The sequence below is a fragment of the Rhinatrema bivittatum genome, chromosome 13 (genome assembly GCF_901001135.1).
Source record: "Rhinatrema bivittatum chromosome 13, aRhiBiv1.1, whole genome shotgun sequence".
NCBI classification, from domain to species: Eukaryota; Metazoa; Chordata; class Amphibia; order Gymnophiona; family Rhinatrematidae; genus Rhinatrema; species Rhinatrema bivittatum.
Genome location: NC_042627.1, coordinates 47,814,519 through 47,828,361, shown reverse-complemented (window position 1 = coordinate 47,828,361; position 13,843 = coordinate 47,814,519). Strand labels below are relative to the sequence as shown.

Sequence of the window (13,843 nt, the reverse complement as noted above, 5' to 3'; positions counted from 1 at the left end):
TATATTCAGATACTGCAGGCTCATACACAAAGTCGCATTAGGCTGGTGGGGGATGCATAACCCACTGGTCGGAACTGATCTTGGTATTACAGGAACGAAAATTAGCAGGTAAAAAACAATTTTCCTATAGCAATCGTGCTTTCAGCCAGGGAGGGCTGAGCTCAGGTAAAAGAAAGGAGTGAAGGTGATAGGGATCCCCTTTCCCTACTGGGTTGTTTTTCCTCCTTAACACTAATACATACATACACACACACACACACATGTACTTAATGGAGAATGGAAGCAAGCGGCGTTCTGCTGGTGTGGGTTGGCAGCTAGGACAGTGTTTACTCTTACCCTCATTGCAGGGCCCATCGGTCGGCCACGTGGTGGGTGACTAGGCTACTGTGAACCGCGCTTAGGCTGCGGTGAGCATTTTTTTCCATGTACTTGAATGTGCGCACAGTGATGCTGTAGCCTAGAGTCGGTGTGCACATACACATGCCTATAAGCACGCAAGACCACAGTCTAGACTTGCACGCGTAATTGTGCAGCTATGTCCGCACATGCATTGGTGTGCATGTAGGAGACTGCATGGACAGGAGAGTGGCCTTTTGATGACAGACAATGGTGCCAGGGGCTAGAAAGTCTAAGTGTCTTTCTATTTGTGCAGCTTGCCATATAAGGGCAATCCAGCCATTGCTCTCACTTCGCCTATGCCAGTGCTGTCTGGAGGCTAAAGGCAATTTGCCTCCCAAGGATTTTTCCACCGTTGGATCATCCCCCTAACTGATGGAGGACTCTGTGGAGGGGAGGGCACAGGAGGTGTTACGATGGCAGTTCCCCCTTCTCCTTGTTCGCAATGGGAGGGACTTCCCTGGGGAAGGGCTTGGAAAGCACTATGTTCGGTCCTATGAGCCCTGTTATGGACTCAGAGTCCTTCTACTGGGCGGAGTTTTTCCAGATGTTACAGGCCTTTCTGAAATAGGTTTAGGCAATATATGAAGTATAATAATAATATTAATACTGCCTAAAATTGAAAATATGTACATAAATCCGTAATGGAGAAGGTTTTCATGGGTAATGATTCAGATGGACTGAATCAAATCACGGTGAACCTAGAAGATGTGGTAGGCCTGATTGACAAACTGAAGAGTAGTAAATCACCTGGACCAGATGGTATACACCCCCCAGAGTTCTGAAGGAACTAAAAAATGAAATTTCAGACCTATTAGTAAAAATTTGTAACTTATCATTAAAATCATCCATTGTACCTGAAGACTGGAGGATAGCAAATGTAACCCCAATATTTAAAAAAGGCTCCAGGGGCGATCCGGGAAACTACAGACCGGTTAGCCTGACTTCAGTGCCAGGAAAAATAGTGGAAAGTGTTCTAAACATTAAAATCACAGAACATATAGAAAGGCATGGTTTAATGGAACAAAGTCAGCATGGCTTTACCCAGGGCAAGTCTTGCCTCACAAATCTGCTTCACTTTTTTGAAGGAGTTAATAAACATTTGGATAAAGGTGAACCGGTAGATATAGTATACTTGGATTTTCAGAAGGCGTTTGACAAAGTTCCTCATGAGAGACTTCTAGGAAAAGTAAAAAGTCATGGGATAGGTGGCGATGTCCTTTCGTGGATTGCAAACTGGCTAAAAGACAGGAAACAGAGAGTAGGATTAAATGGGCAATTTTCTCAGTGGAAGGGAGTGGACAGTGGAGTGCCTCAGGGATCTGTATTGGGACCCTTACTTTTCAATATATTTATAAATGATCTGGAAAGAAATACGACGAGTGAGATAATCAAATTTGCAGATGACACAAATTGTTCAGAGTAGTTAAATCACAAGCAGATTGTGATAAATTGCAGGAAGACCTTGTGAGACTGGAAAATTGGGCATCGAAATGGCAGATGAAATTTAATGTGGATAAGTGCAAGGTGATGCATATAGGGAAAAATAACCCATGCTATAATTACACAATGTTGGGTTCCATATTAGGTGCTACAACCCAAGAAAGATCTAGGTGTCATAGTGGATAACACATTGAAATTGTCGGTACAGTGTGCTGCGGCAGTCAAAAAAGCAAACAGAATGTTGGGAATTATTAGAAAGGGAATGGTGAATAAAACGGAAAATGTCATAATGCCTCTGTATTGCTCCATGGTGAGACCGCACCTTGAATACTGTGTAAAATTCTGGTCGCTGCATCTCAAAAAAGATATAATTGCGATGGAGAAGGTACAGAGAAGGGCTACCAAAATGATAAGGGGAATGGAACAACTCCCCTATGAGGAAAGACTAAAGAGGTTAGGACTTTTCAGCTTGGAGAAGAGACGACTGAGGGGGGATATGATAGAGGTGTTTAAAATCATGAGAGGTCTAGAACGGGTAGATGTGAATCTGTTATTTACTCTTTCGGATAGTAGAAAGACTAGGGAGCACTCCATGAAGTTAGCATGGGGCACATTTAAAACTAATCGGAGAAAGTTCTTTTTTACTCAACGCACAATTAAACTCTGGAATTTGTTGCCAGAGGATGTGGTTAGTGCAGTTAGTATAGCTGTGTTTAAAAAAGGATTGGATAAGTTCTTGGAGGAGAAGTCCATTACCTGCTATTAAGTTCACTTAGAGAATAGCCACTGCCATTAGCAATGGTTACATGGAATAGACTTAGTTTTTGGGTACTTGCCAGGTTCTTATGGCCTGGATTGGCCACTGTTGGAAACAGGATGCTGGGCTTGATGGACCCTTGGTCTGACCCAGTATGGCATTTTCTTATGTTCTTATGTTCTTGCCCCAACTTCTCCCCCAGAATGCCTCTTGTGTCTGCGCACAAAAGTATACATGATATTGGGTTTCACGCATACTTTGTGCATGTAGATCCCCCCTCCCCTCAGATGATTTTCAAAAGACCATTTATGCATGTAAAAACAGGTTGTCTTCCATATCTTATTACCAGGTTTTCTGATAATCCATACTGCTACCAAAACTAGCATAGCCATTGTCCAAAAAATCCGGCCTCCTCGTGCTTTTTAAACTGTGGTCCCTCTGATTACCTCGCTGCCTTTTTGGAAGCGCAATGCAGTCATAATGCTTCTATTATGTTGTAATGCCACTTTGTGCAGGTTACCACTTCGCTACCTCCATAGTCTGTTGTGTCATTAGGTCATGCTTCCGCTATCTCTTCACTTATTTGCAAGTAAGGATCCTCTATGTTTTATCTCTTGAAATCCTTTACCATTTTAGCCTCTACCATTGAAACAAATTTCACTTCTTGTGCATTACTAATAGCTTTCAGGTATATTCCCACAATCTTTTCTCTCATCTTGACTTGTCATTAGCTTAAACGTGATAGACAAGATTTTGGGGGGGGGGATGGGGGCATTTTGTGGTGGGGTGTTTTCCCTTCATATTTTGTAACATGATGATTACCTGAAGTATGTAGCTGAGATACATGGATGAAAGATGTGTTCTCTTATTTAAACAAACATTTCTTCTGTTATTCAAGCGAGAACAACAGGAAGTGCTGTCACGGCCAGTTTCAATACATCTTAAACTTTATGATGAAGAAGTAAATCAGAGGTAAACTACTGTGTGTTTCTAAATATATCACTAGTATGCTGAACTTATTTTTTTCTTTAAGGTTGCATAGTTGTGCAAACCACATTTAACAGAATGCATCCATTAACGATGATGCTGCAAAAAAGAGAGAATATGTAAAGGACCGCATAATATTCCAGTTACTAAATCCAGTAGTTTATAAAGGAAGATGAAAGCTTTTGTTTGCATTTTTAAACTGTAAAAGGTTTAGCAGTAATTTTAGGGAGTCATTTATTTACCTTACCAGATGGTAAACATCTTAACTCAGTAATAATGTGCGGTATTTTAAATTCAGTGTACAATTTCACCCTCAATATCACAAGAATGGTAACGAGCTGCTAGGCATGCAAATACTTTACAAAAGCATGCAAAGCAGCTTATTACTAAGCAATTTTATGTAAATAAAATAACATGGTTATTTTCATGAAAGTTAGCTACAACTTGGGAGTTATAACTAAGTTTTTCTGGGAATATTGGGATGCTAACTCTCATTGTGATGCTCCCATGACAGGGATTTAAAGGGCCTGAATGGCACAAAGTACCCCCAGCCCTTAAGTGAATTAAAAAACCCAGAGTGGGTCTTTTTGAGACTTCTCTGACCCACCCCACCCCCACACACACACACACTTTCTCTAGGCCCCAATGGAAGAAATATGAAAAATAATTAATTTTAAGCAGCATGGTGCAGGACCCTCCCCTCCCCTCCCCTTTTTCTGGCCTCTGGACCCCCTTGACACCCCACCTTTCAGTCCCTGCTGCCCTAGTGAGCCTGGAGAACCCTGTAGGCTGTGGGCCCTCCAACATCTCTGGAAAAAATGGCAGCTAAGGGCATAAATTGAAAACTGGCTGTCTGTTGGGGGGAAATACCATTACATTTACTAAGCTGCGGTACTTGGTACTGCAGCTTAGTAAATCCCAGAAACACTTACATTAACCCTTTGTATTATTGTTGTAGTCTTTGCTATGAGAATATGATGAAATAACTAAATATAATCACTTAAAACTACATTTTATCATAGCTGACCAAAATATCAGTTACTCTATACATCGGTGACTGGCATATGATGCATTCACAAAAGTTTGTTATTGTGTTACTGCAAAAAAACATGCATTATTAGGAAATAAGCCCCACTAGAAATATTTACTTATTTATTGTTATTTGATTTATATTTCGTCTTTCAGCCACTTAAAAAGAGGATTGCATTCAGGTACCATTGATATTTCCCTGTCACCCGTGGGTTCACAATTCTAGTTGCAGTAAATATGTGTTAATCTGTAATGCACCTTTGTGAAGAGGTGATAGGATACAGTGTTACCCTTATTATAGCAAAAAAAGTATTTACAATAGGAACGATATTTCTGTTATTTGTGTTAAACCTGTGTATTTTTTTTCTTTAGGACATCTCAACTGTAACTCCTAACCTTGTTTAATAGATCCTAAAAAAGTGCCCACAGTATAGAGCCAATGAATCCATTTTGAGGTGTGTTTTCTTGAATAAGAAAATAACCCTTTGTCATTGCCATATCTGTCTGTCGGTATGCATATATAAGGAGCCCTCTCTGTGCACAGATTTTGATACATTTGGGAGATGAGACTCTTGCTTTGATTCCAGTTCTTCTACCCAACTTTATCCAAATACATTTACAGACAATGCCCTTTCAATTTTTCATCACCTTCTGCTTTCCCCTCCCATTCCCCCCAATATTTCTGTTTCATTGCCTCTCCATAACTAATGGCTTCTGCAGTATCAGCAGCAGGCAGTGAGCATGGAGGTTGAGCCAGCACATATTCACAGATGCTAAGGTCCATTGTTGTGCCTGTAAACGCATGCTGGCTCAGTATCCATGCTCATTACCTGTTTCTTATACCCCAGTTTCAGAGTCATGAAATGCAAGTATGTGAGGAGAAGGAGCAGAGAGTCTTGGGAGTGAGGGACAGGAAAATATTGGGGAAGGGATTGGAGGTCTGGAAGGCATGGGAGGAGGCAGAAATGAGCCTTTATGCTACACTTCAAGCATGCACTTTTCCAAATTTTTTGAGAACTATTTTTGAGAGCTAGTTAAGGATAGTCTTAGATTGATTCTATAATGAACCATGTTAGTTAAATAAGTGCATTGATAGTCTGGATATGCCTGATTTAATTTAACTAAACTAATCTCAAGTCTGGTGTTAGAGTGCTCTAGAATCTGTTTCTTATATTGGTGAGTCTCTGTCCTCGCTGGTTTTATCAGCTGCTCTCTGAGGAATTTAGGAACAAAACCTGTGAGAATATTGCTAGGGCAACACATTTTAATAAATCCCAAATTTTATATATTTATTTAAGGCTTTTATATACCGATGTTCCTGTACTAGTACATATCACGTCGGTTTACATAGAACCAAAGTTGGAAATTACATCATTATATTTTGTAACAAACCTATTTATGAAAAGTTCAGATGAGGGAAAGAGATTTACTGATATTAACAATTTGTTAAAAAGCTTGTAAACAGATCTCACTACAGATATGACTGACTGTATTTCAGTTGAGCTGCTGTTTTGAACATAGGGAGAGTAATTCAAAGCCATTCCATAGCTAAAACAGTGCTTTAGAAATGGGCTTTTAAAAAATTGTCCACCCTATAGGCAGGTAAAATATATGCTCAGGGTCTGGAAGCGGGGTTTGGAACTATATGTATAGCTTTTGCTGTGAAAAGTACCCGCACAGATTAGCAGGTGGAGATGTGTGTGGGCACTGGTCTGATTCTATATTATTCTAGGCATGTTCTAGTATGTGAAATTTATTGTTAGTGTAGCATGCAGCATTATAAAAAAAAAAAATTCTTCCCTGTACGTACCAGGATCAGTCCAGACAGTAGGGTTATGTCTCCCTTCCAGCAGGTGGAGTCAGAGGTCAAAGTTCTAAGCACCTCCCATATCCCAGGGTGCCTCCTGCGATCCTCCAGTATTCCTCTGACTCCAGCAGGTGAAGGAAGACATCCCCTGCGGTCCTGTTACTTTGGTCAGCTGAGTAAATTTACCTTTATTTGTAGTGAAGGGAGTTTTTTGTCCCTGGCTGATCTTTGACTAGATCTTCTTATGTTTTAAAAAAAAAAAAAGAATTTAGAATTAATTTGATGCTGTGTCCGTTGGCCTTGACACCCGGAAGACTTTAATTATTCCCGGGCAAAGAGGGGATTTACCGGTGGGCCGGTCCCTCCCCCTTTCAGTGCCAGAGAAGTTTATATGCCTCTGAAGGGAGCTTAGAGATTTTTTGTTGATTTCCAGGGAGGTTTCATTCCCCTGAAGAGAAAGCTCCATTAACTCTATAGCAGTTTTAAAAAAAAAAAACCAAAAAAAAAAAACTTAAGTTCAAGGCAAATTTTAATATTGGAAAGGACACAAGACAAATTTATTTCAAGCCTTTCTTTTTTTCAGAGCTGCTTATTAATTTTTTTCTTTTTGTTATGCCACGCGGTTGTCGCTGTTCTGCCTGTGGAGAGCCGGCAGCATGGCTCTCCAGAGACAGTCTGTGTTTTCGCTGCGTTTCTGGCGGCGAAGGGCCATCTGAGCACATTAAATGTTTATCACCTCCTATTTTAGCCCCAGAGCACTCTAGTTTGAACGAAAATGATAATATTCAACCTTCTTTACCCCCGGGGGGGGGGGGGGTAATTAAAGCAGCCATTTTCATCACAATTTATTTTCCTTATGCATAAGGCAAATTTGGAGGCTACAGCAGGTACAGAAGGTAATCAGCCACCCTCTGCTAAGATTCCTAAGCATGCAGAGGAACCTATGTCACATTTAATTAATATGGGTCAGGATCCTGACTTACAAGACCCACTTCTGGGATCATCAGCTGATATTATTGATGAAGAGGTTATGGGATCAGTGCTGGTGGAAGGGGATGATCCCCAAGTACTGCAATTGTTTCACAAAGAGGAGTTAGATCCTCTTATTCCTTTTGTACTAGAGGAACTGGCAATTCTAGCACCACAACCAGTAACGGATTCCAGTCCTGGGGATCCTGTTCTTGCAGGGATTAGGGCTCCACCTAAATCCTTTCCTTTTCATCCTAAGCTTTTCCAGTTGCTTACTAGAGAATGGGATTTCCCAGAACCTGGTCTTAAGGTTACTAGAGCTATGGATAAACTTTATCCACTTCCACAAGCATTTTTGGATTTGTTAAAGGTCCCTCAGGTTGATTCTGCAGTTTCTGCTATTGTTAAGCACACCACAATTCCAGTAACTGGAGGCACTGCTCTAAAGGATTTTCAGGATAGAAAACTTGAGGTTCTTCTTAAGCGTATCTTTGAGGTATCCGCTTTAGGTGTTCGGGCGGTGGTGTGCAGTAGTCTAATGCAGAGGGCAACTCTTCGGTGGGTCCAACAGTTACTTACCTCTCAGGATTTGCCGTCAGCAGAACTTGAACAAGCCAATCGTTTAGAATCAGCAGTAGCACACACTGCTGATGCTTTATATGACTTGTTACGTACTTCGTCTCGTATTATGGCTTCTGCAGTTTCTGCAAGGAGGCTTCTTTGGCTTCGTCATTGGGCAGCTGACACAACTTCCAAATCTCGTTTGGGTTCTTTTCCATTTAAAGGATCATTACTCTTTGGGAAAGAGTTAGAGCAGCTCATTAAAGATTTGGGAGATAATAAAGTTTATAAATTACCAGAGGATAAACCTCGTTCCTATCGTTCGTTCAATTCCTTTAGAGGCCGTTTTCGGGGCCAGAGAAGATTCCGTACTTGTAGAATTCCATCTTTTTCTACACGTCAACAGCTTTCAAGGCTCAGGTTTGGGCCCATTCCTTTCGTGGGAGACGGCCTCTCCGTTCTAACAGCTCCCAAACCTTTCCATCCTCCAAATCTCTACAATGAAGGTGCGCCAGCCCATTCCTTGGTGCCAGAAATAGGAGGACGTCTCTCACGTTTTCACAGGGAATGGGTCAAAATTACCTCAGACAATTGGGTCCTCAGTATTATAAAACAAGGCTACGCTTTGGATTTTGCACGCCCATTAAAGGATCTGTTTCTAGTATCTCCAAGCGGTTCTCTTCTAAAGCAGCAACTTGTTTGTCAAACCTTACATCGGTTGCAGGATCTAGGAGCTATTGTTCCAGTTCCTCTGTCCCAATATCGAACCGGTAGTTACTCCATTTATTTCATTGTTCCCAAAAAAAGAAGGAACATTTCGTCCAATATTAGACTTGAAGGAAGTAAACAAGTCACTTCGGATTCCTCGTTTCCGTATGGAGACCTTGAGATCAGTCATTGCGGCCGTCCACAAAAACAAATTTTTGGCTTTTTTAGATCTGTCAGAAGCTTATCTACATATACCAATTCAAGAATCCCACCAGAGATATCTTCGTTTCATGGTATTGGGCGAACACTATCAGTTTCGGGCTCTTCCATTCGGTCTAGCAATTGCGCCTCGAGTGTTTACCAAGGTAATGGTGGTAGTTGCAGCAGCACTCAGACGAGAAGGGATATTGGTTCATCCCTATCTCGACGATTGGCTCATTCGATCGAAGTCAAAGACTCTTTGCAAACTAGCGATCCAAAAGGTTCTGCATCTTCTTCATATACTTGGTTGGGTAGTCAACTTCAAGAAAAGTCATCTAGTCCAGACACAAGTTTTGCAGTTTCTGGGTGCTCGATTCGATACGGCTGTGGGAAAGGTTTTTCTTCCACAGGACCGGATGATCAAATTGATGTTTCAAGTCCGTCAGCTTTTGGATCTAAATTTACCCACGGTATGGGATTATTTACAGGTTCTTGGTTCTATGGCATCTACTCTGGACATGGTCCCCTTTGCTTTTGCACATCTAAGACCTTTGCAAAGGGCGTTGCTTTCCAGGTGGGACCCCAAGTCAGAGGAGTTTCATCTTCCTCTACCCCTTCTGGAGCCGGCTCGGTCCAGTTTAAATTGGTGGTTGATACCGCGTCACTTGCAGGAAGGAATGGACCTGGAGCCTCCTCAGTGGATATTAGTGACAACGGATGCCAGCCTTTTCGGTTGGGGAGCTGTATGCCAGTCACATTCGACACAAGGTCGGTGGACAGCTTCACAAGCCAAGTGGCCTATCAATCGTTTGGAATCCAGACCGGTACGACTAGCACTCCGCAGATTTCTACCACTTATTCAACATCAGTCGGTGAGGGTTCTCTCCGACAATGCCACGACGGTAGCGTACATCAACAGGCAAGGTGGCACAAAAAGTTGCTCTGTCGCCATAGAAACAGACATTCTAATGACCTGGGCCGAATCTCATCTACGCCGTCTAGCGGCATCGCACATAGCAGGAGTAGACAATGTTCAAGCAGACTTCCTCAGTCGTCAGTATCTAGATCCCGGAGAGTGGGAACTTTCCTGGGAGGCAATGAACATTCTCATTCAAAGGTGGGGGACACCTAGGTTAGATCTGATGGCTACCCGTGTCAATACGAAAGCGGCTCGGTTCTACAGTCGAAGGAAAGAACATGGAGCGGAAGGGGTGGATGCCTTGGTTCTACCTTGGCCCAAAGACATCCTTCTTTATGTGTTTCCCCCATGGCCACTAATAAGAAAAGTCGTGAGACGATTAGAATCCCACGAAGGTCCGGTGATTCTCGTCGCTCCAGAATGGCCTCGCAGATCATGGTATGCGGATCTCATCAACTTAGCGATCGATGGTCCAGTCCGCCTAGGCCACCTCAACAACCTCCTTCGACAGGGTCCAGTATATTTCGACCAGGCGTTTCACTTTTGTGTAGCGGCCTGGCTTATGAAAGAGGCAATTAAAAAAGAGAGGCTATCCAGACTCAGTCATCACCACCATGCTTAGTTCGAGAAAACCTAATTCTCTCACCTATGTTAGAGTATGGAAGGTATTTGATGCTTGGTGTAGTAAGTCCGGCTTGTCTCCGTGCAGAGCTACAGTCGTAGACATTTTGGCTTTTTAACAAGACGGTTTTAAAAAAGGGTCTGGCTTATAATTCGCTCCGTGTTCAAGTTGCGGCAATAGGCTGTTTACGAGGTAAGGAGAATGGTGTGTCTATTGCTATGCATCAGGATGTTGTCCGTTTTCTCAAAGGAGCCAAACATTTGAAACCACCAATCCGGGCTATCTGTCCATCGTGGAATCTGAATTTGGTTCTTCGTAGTCTTTGTGCTCCTCCTTTTGAACCCCTTAAGCGAATAACTTTGAAGGACTTAACGGTCAAGGCAGTGTTTCTCGCATCAATTTGTTCTGCTAGACGCATTTCAGAAATTCAGGCATTGTCTTGCTGTGAGCCTTTCTTGAGAATTTCAGATTCAGGTATATCATTGCGCACAGTACCATCCTTTTTACCCAAAGTGGTTTCCTCTTTTCATCTCAATCAATCTGTTGGATTGCCAGCTTTCCCAGATTTGGATAAATGTTCTTCTCAATCATGAGACTTAAAAAGACTTGATGTCCGCCGAGTGCTTTTACGTTATTTAGAGATCACTTATGTCTTTCGTCTTTCTGACCACCTTTTTGTTCTATGGAGCGGTCCTAAGAAGGGCTATCAGGCTTCTAAGGCTACCATTGCACGGTGGTTGAAGGAAGCCATTGCTTCGGCATACATTTGTAACGGTCGTCCAGTTCCTGATGGTCTCAAGGCACATTCGATACGCTCTCATGCGGCGTCTTGGGCCGAGAGTCATTGTGTTTCACCTCAAGAAATTTGTAGAGCGGCGACTTGGAAATCTTTGCACACTTTTGCCAAACATTATCGTTTGGACGTTCATGCTCCAGACGTCGACTCTTGTGGCAGTAGTGTGCTGAAGGCGGGACTCTCCGGATCCCACCACATTTAGGGCAGCTTTGGTACATCCCTACTGTCTGGACTGATCCTGGTACGTGCAGGGAAAGGAAAATTAGTTCTTACCTGATAATTTTCATTCCTGTAGTACCAAGGATCAGTCCAGACGCCCGCCCAGTTTTTTTTTTCCGGAGAGTTCGCTATTAAATACTGTTAATTTCTTATTTTGATTTCCTTTTTATATTTTTCCTATGCAATGATTTAAGAAGCTCTGAATATTGTTAAGTTATTTTTTTCAGGTTATGTATTTGTTCTGTTCATATATATAGTTGATCTAGTCATTGATTATCCTTATACATGAGCTTCTGCTTTGTTATTCAAAATACTGGAGGATCGCAGGAGGCACCCTGGGATATGGGAGGTGCTTAGAACTTTGACCTCTGACTCCACCTGCTGGAAGGGAGACATAACCCTACTGTCTGGACTGATCCTTGGTACTACAGGAACGAAAATTATCAGGTAAGAACTAATTTTCTTATATAAAATAAAATTAGCACTATAAATGTCTCTTCCTCACAGAGACCAGATATCTCCTGAAGTACCAACTTTAACGCTTTCACATATCAAGGTATGTAAATAACAAGGTGTTAATTTTGATGTTTCTTCAGTCCATTGTCATGTTTCATGTTTTCCAGTGTGTGAATCAAGGAATCTTCCTAAGCATCAGCTACATGCCCAGAGATGAAACATAATTGCTCTGACAGGCATGATCAATTGCAAAGTAGTAAGACTATGTGGTAATGCCAGTCAGTTCCTGATCTGTAATCACTGCTGAAAATACTGGCTGTGTACTCACATGTCATGCCTGGTCTCCTCCTTTTATTTGTTCTACCGTTTTTTCTTACTCTGTTCATTCTCTCGGCAATGATGTAACAACACAACTGCAAGTTATGCAGGAGAGCACGTGCTCAACTAATGTAACTTGTAAAAGCACAGTATCAATGATCCCTAAGGTCATAATTCCTGGAAGTTATTACATTTTAATTTCATATATTTATTAACAACATGCAGATACTAAATATCAATTATGCTTTTTATAGTGACTAATGTTGCTTTGCTCCTGTGCTGAAGTCACTTATGTTCTCCCAGACAGATGCGCTAGGTATAAAAGTAAGCAGAAGGTCCTGCAAGGGGGTAATCACTAAATAAAACTAGAATACTAGGCTGATGCAGATCTTCCAGACTCAGTACACAAGATACGCATGTAGGCAAACTTTGAATTAGGACCGAGCATAATTTAGGCAGAAAACAAAAAAATCTGTAAGTCAGTTTGCTTGTGCAGCTTTGAACTAGTGCATCTTTTGACAAGGCTTTAATGTCTTGCAGCATCTGAAATAATGTTTAGTAAAAACTTTTGTGAAAATTACTGTGGGACTCATCCCCAAAATGGTTAAATTTAAGTTTAGAGTATACACTTTTATTTTTTGCCCAGGTCTTAAATTTGACCCATGTGTGTAGTATTTTTCCTGCATTAAATTGCTGTAGTGAAATGATCATAATGTTTCTTTATGAAACAATTTAGGTAACAAGACTTTAAATTGCCCTAGAGAATTATTGCTGATGTCAGCTGCATGTTGAGGCAATGTGTTTCTTTCTTTTTTTTTTTTTTTTATCTAACAATTGAATAAGAACAAAGCTGGTTCCAAATGCCCAAGCAAGAGCAGACCACCTGTTGCAAGTAAAGGGAAGATAAACACTTCAAGGTAATCATAATTGTTGTCAGTAGATATGGCATTAAGGGGCCTGTTATTAAGGTGCACCTTTGCTTATTAACATACAAGCCGTTAAGCCCGTTAAAACGGGCTACATCCCTCTGTCTCTCACCTCCCCCTCATTCTCTCTCCCCTACCTCCCTCATTCTCTCTCCCCTACCTCCCTCCCACCCACTCACCCACTCCTCCCCAGCCTCCCTCTCCTCTCACTCAGTCCCTCCCTCCCACTCAGTCTCACTCACTCCCTCCCCCTCTCTCCCTCACACTCAGTCCCACTCACTCTCCCTCAGTCCCACTCCCTCCCTCCCTCTCCCTCAGTCCCACTCACTCCCTCCCTCTCCCTCAGTCCCGCTCACTCCCCCTCACTCAGTCCCTCCCCCTCACTCCCTCCCCCTCACTCAATCCCTCCCTCTCACTCAGTCACTCCCTCCCACTCTCTCTCTTCGTCCCTCCCACTTAGTCCGTCCCTCCCTCCCTCTCTCTCTCTCCTCCCTCCCTCGCTACTGGCCGCTGCTGCTACCGCCGCCGCCACTGCCGCCCGCCACCGCCGCCGCTGCCCGCCCCCGCTGCCGCTACCGCCGCCGCCCGCTACCGCTACCGCCACCGCCCACCACCGCTGCCGCTACCGCCGCCGCTGCCGCCCGCTACCGCCGCCGCTACCGCCCGCTACCGCTGCCCGCTGCCGCTGCTACCACCGCTGCCGCCATGTTTTTTGGTTTTTTTTGACGC

The 13,843-nt window shown here is 42.8% G+C and overlaps 1 protein-coding gene across 2 annotated transcripts in view; it reads left to right on the top strand.

The window, feature by feature from the left end:
- Nucleotides 1-13,843, top strand: part of TEX9 (testis expressed 9) — an 82,116-nt gene that overhangs the window by 24,297 nt on the left and 43,976 nt on the right. For both annotated transcript variants that reach the window (XM_029575112.1, XM_029575111.1), the window contains 3 exons: nt 3,495-3,568; nt 11,922-11,970; nt 13,032-13,105. In XM_029575112.1, the coding sequence (XP_029430972.1) occupies nt 3,495-3,568; nt 11,922-11,970; nt 13,032-13,105 (197 nt within the window). The remainder of the gene's footprint in view (nt 1-3,494; nt 3,569-11,921; nt 11,971-13,031; nt 13,106-13,843) is intronic.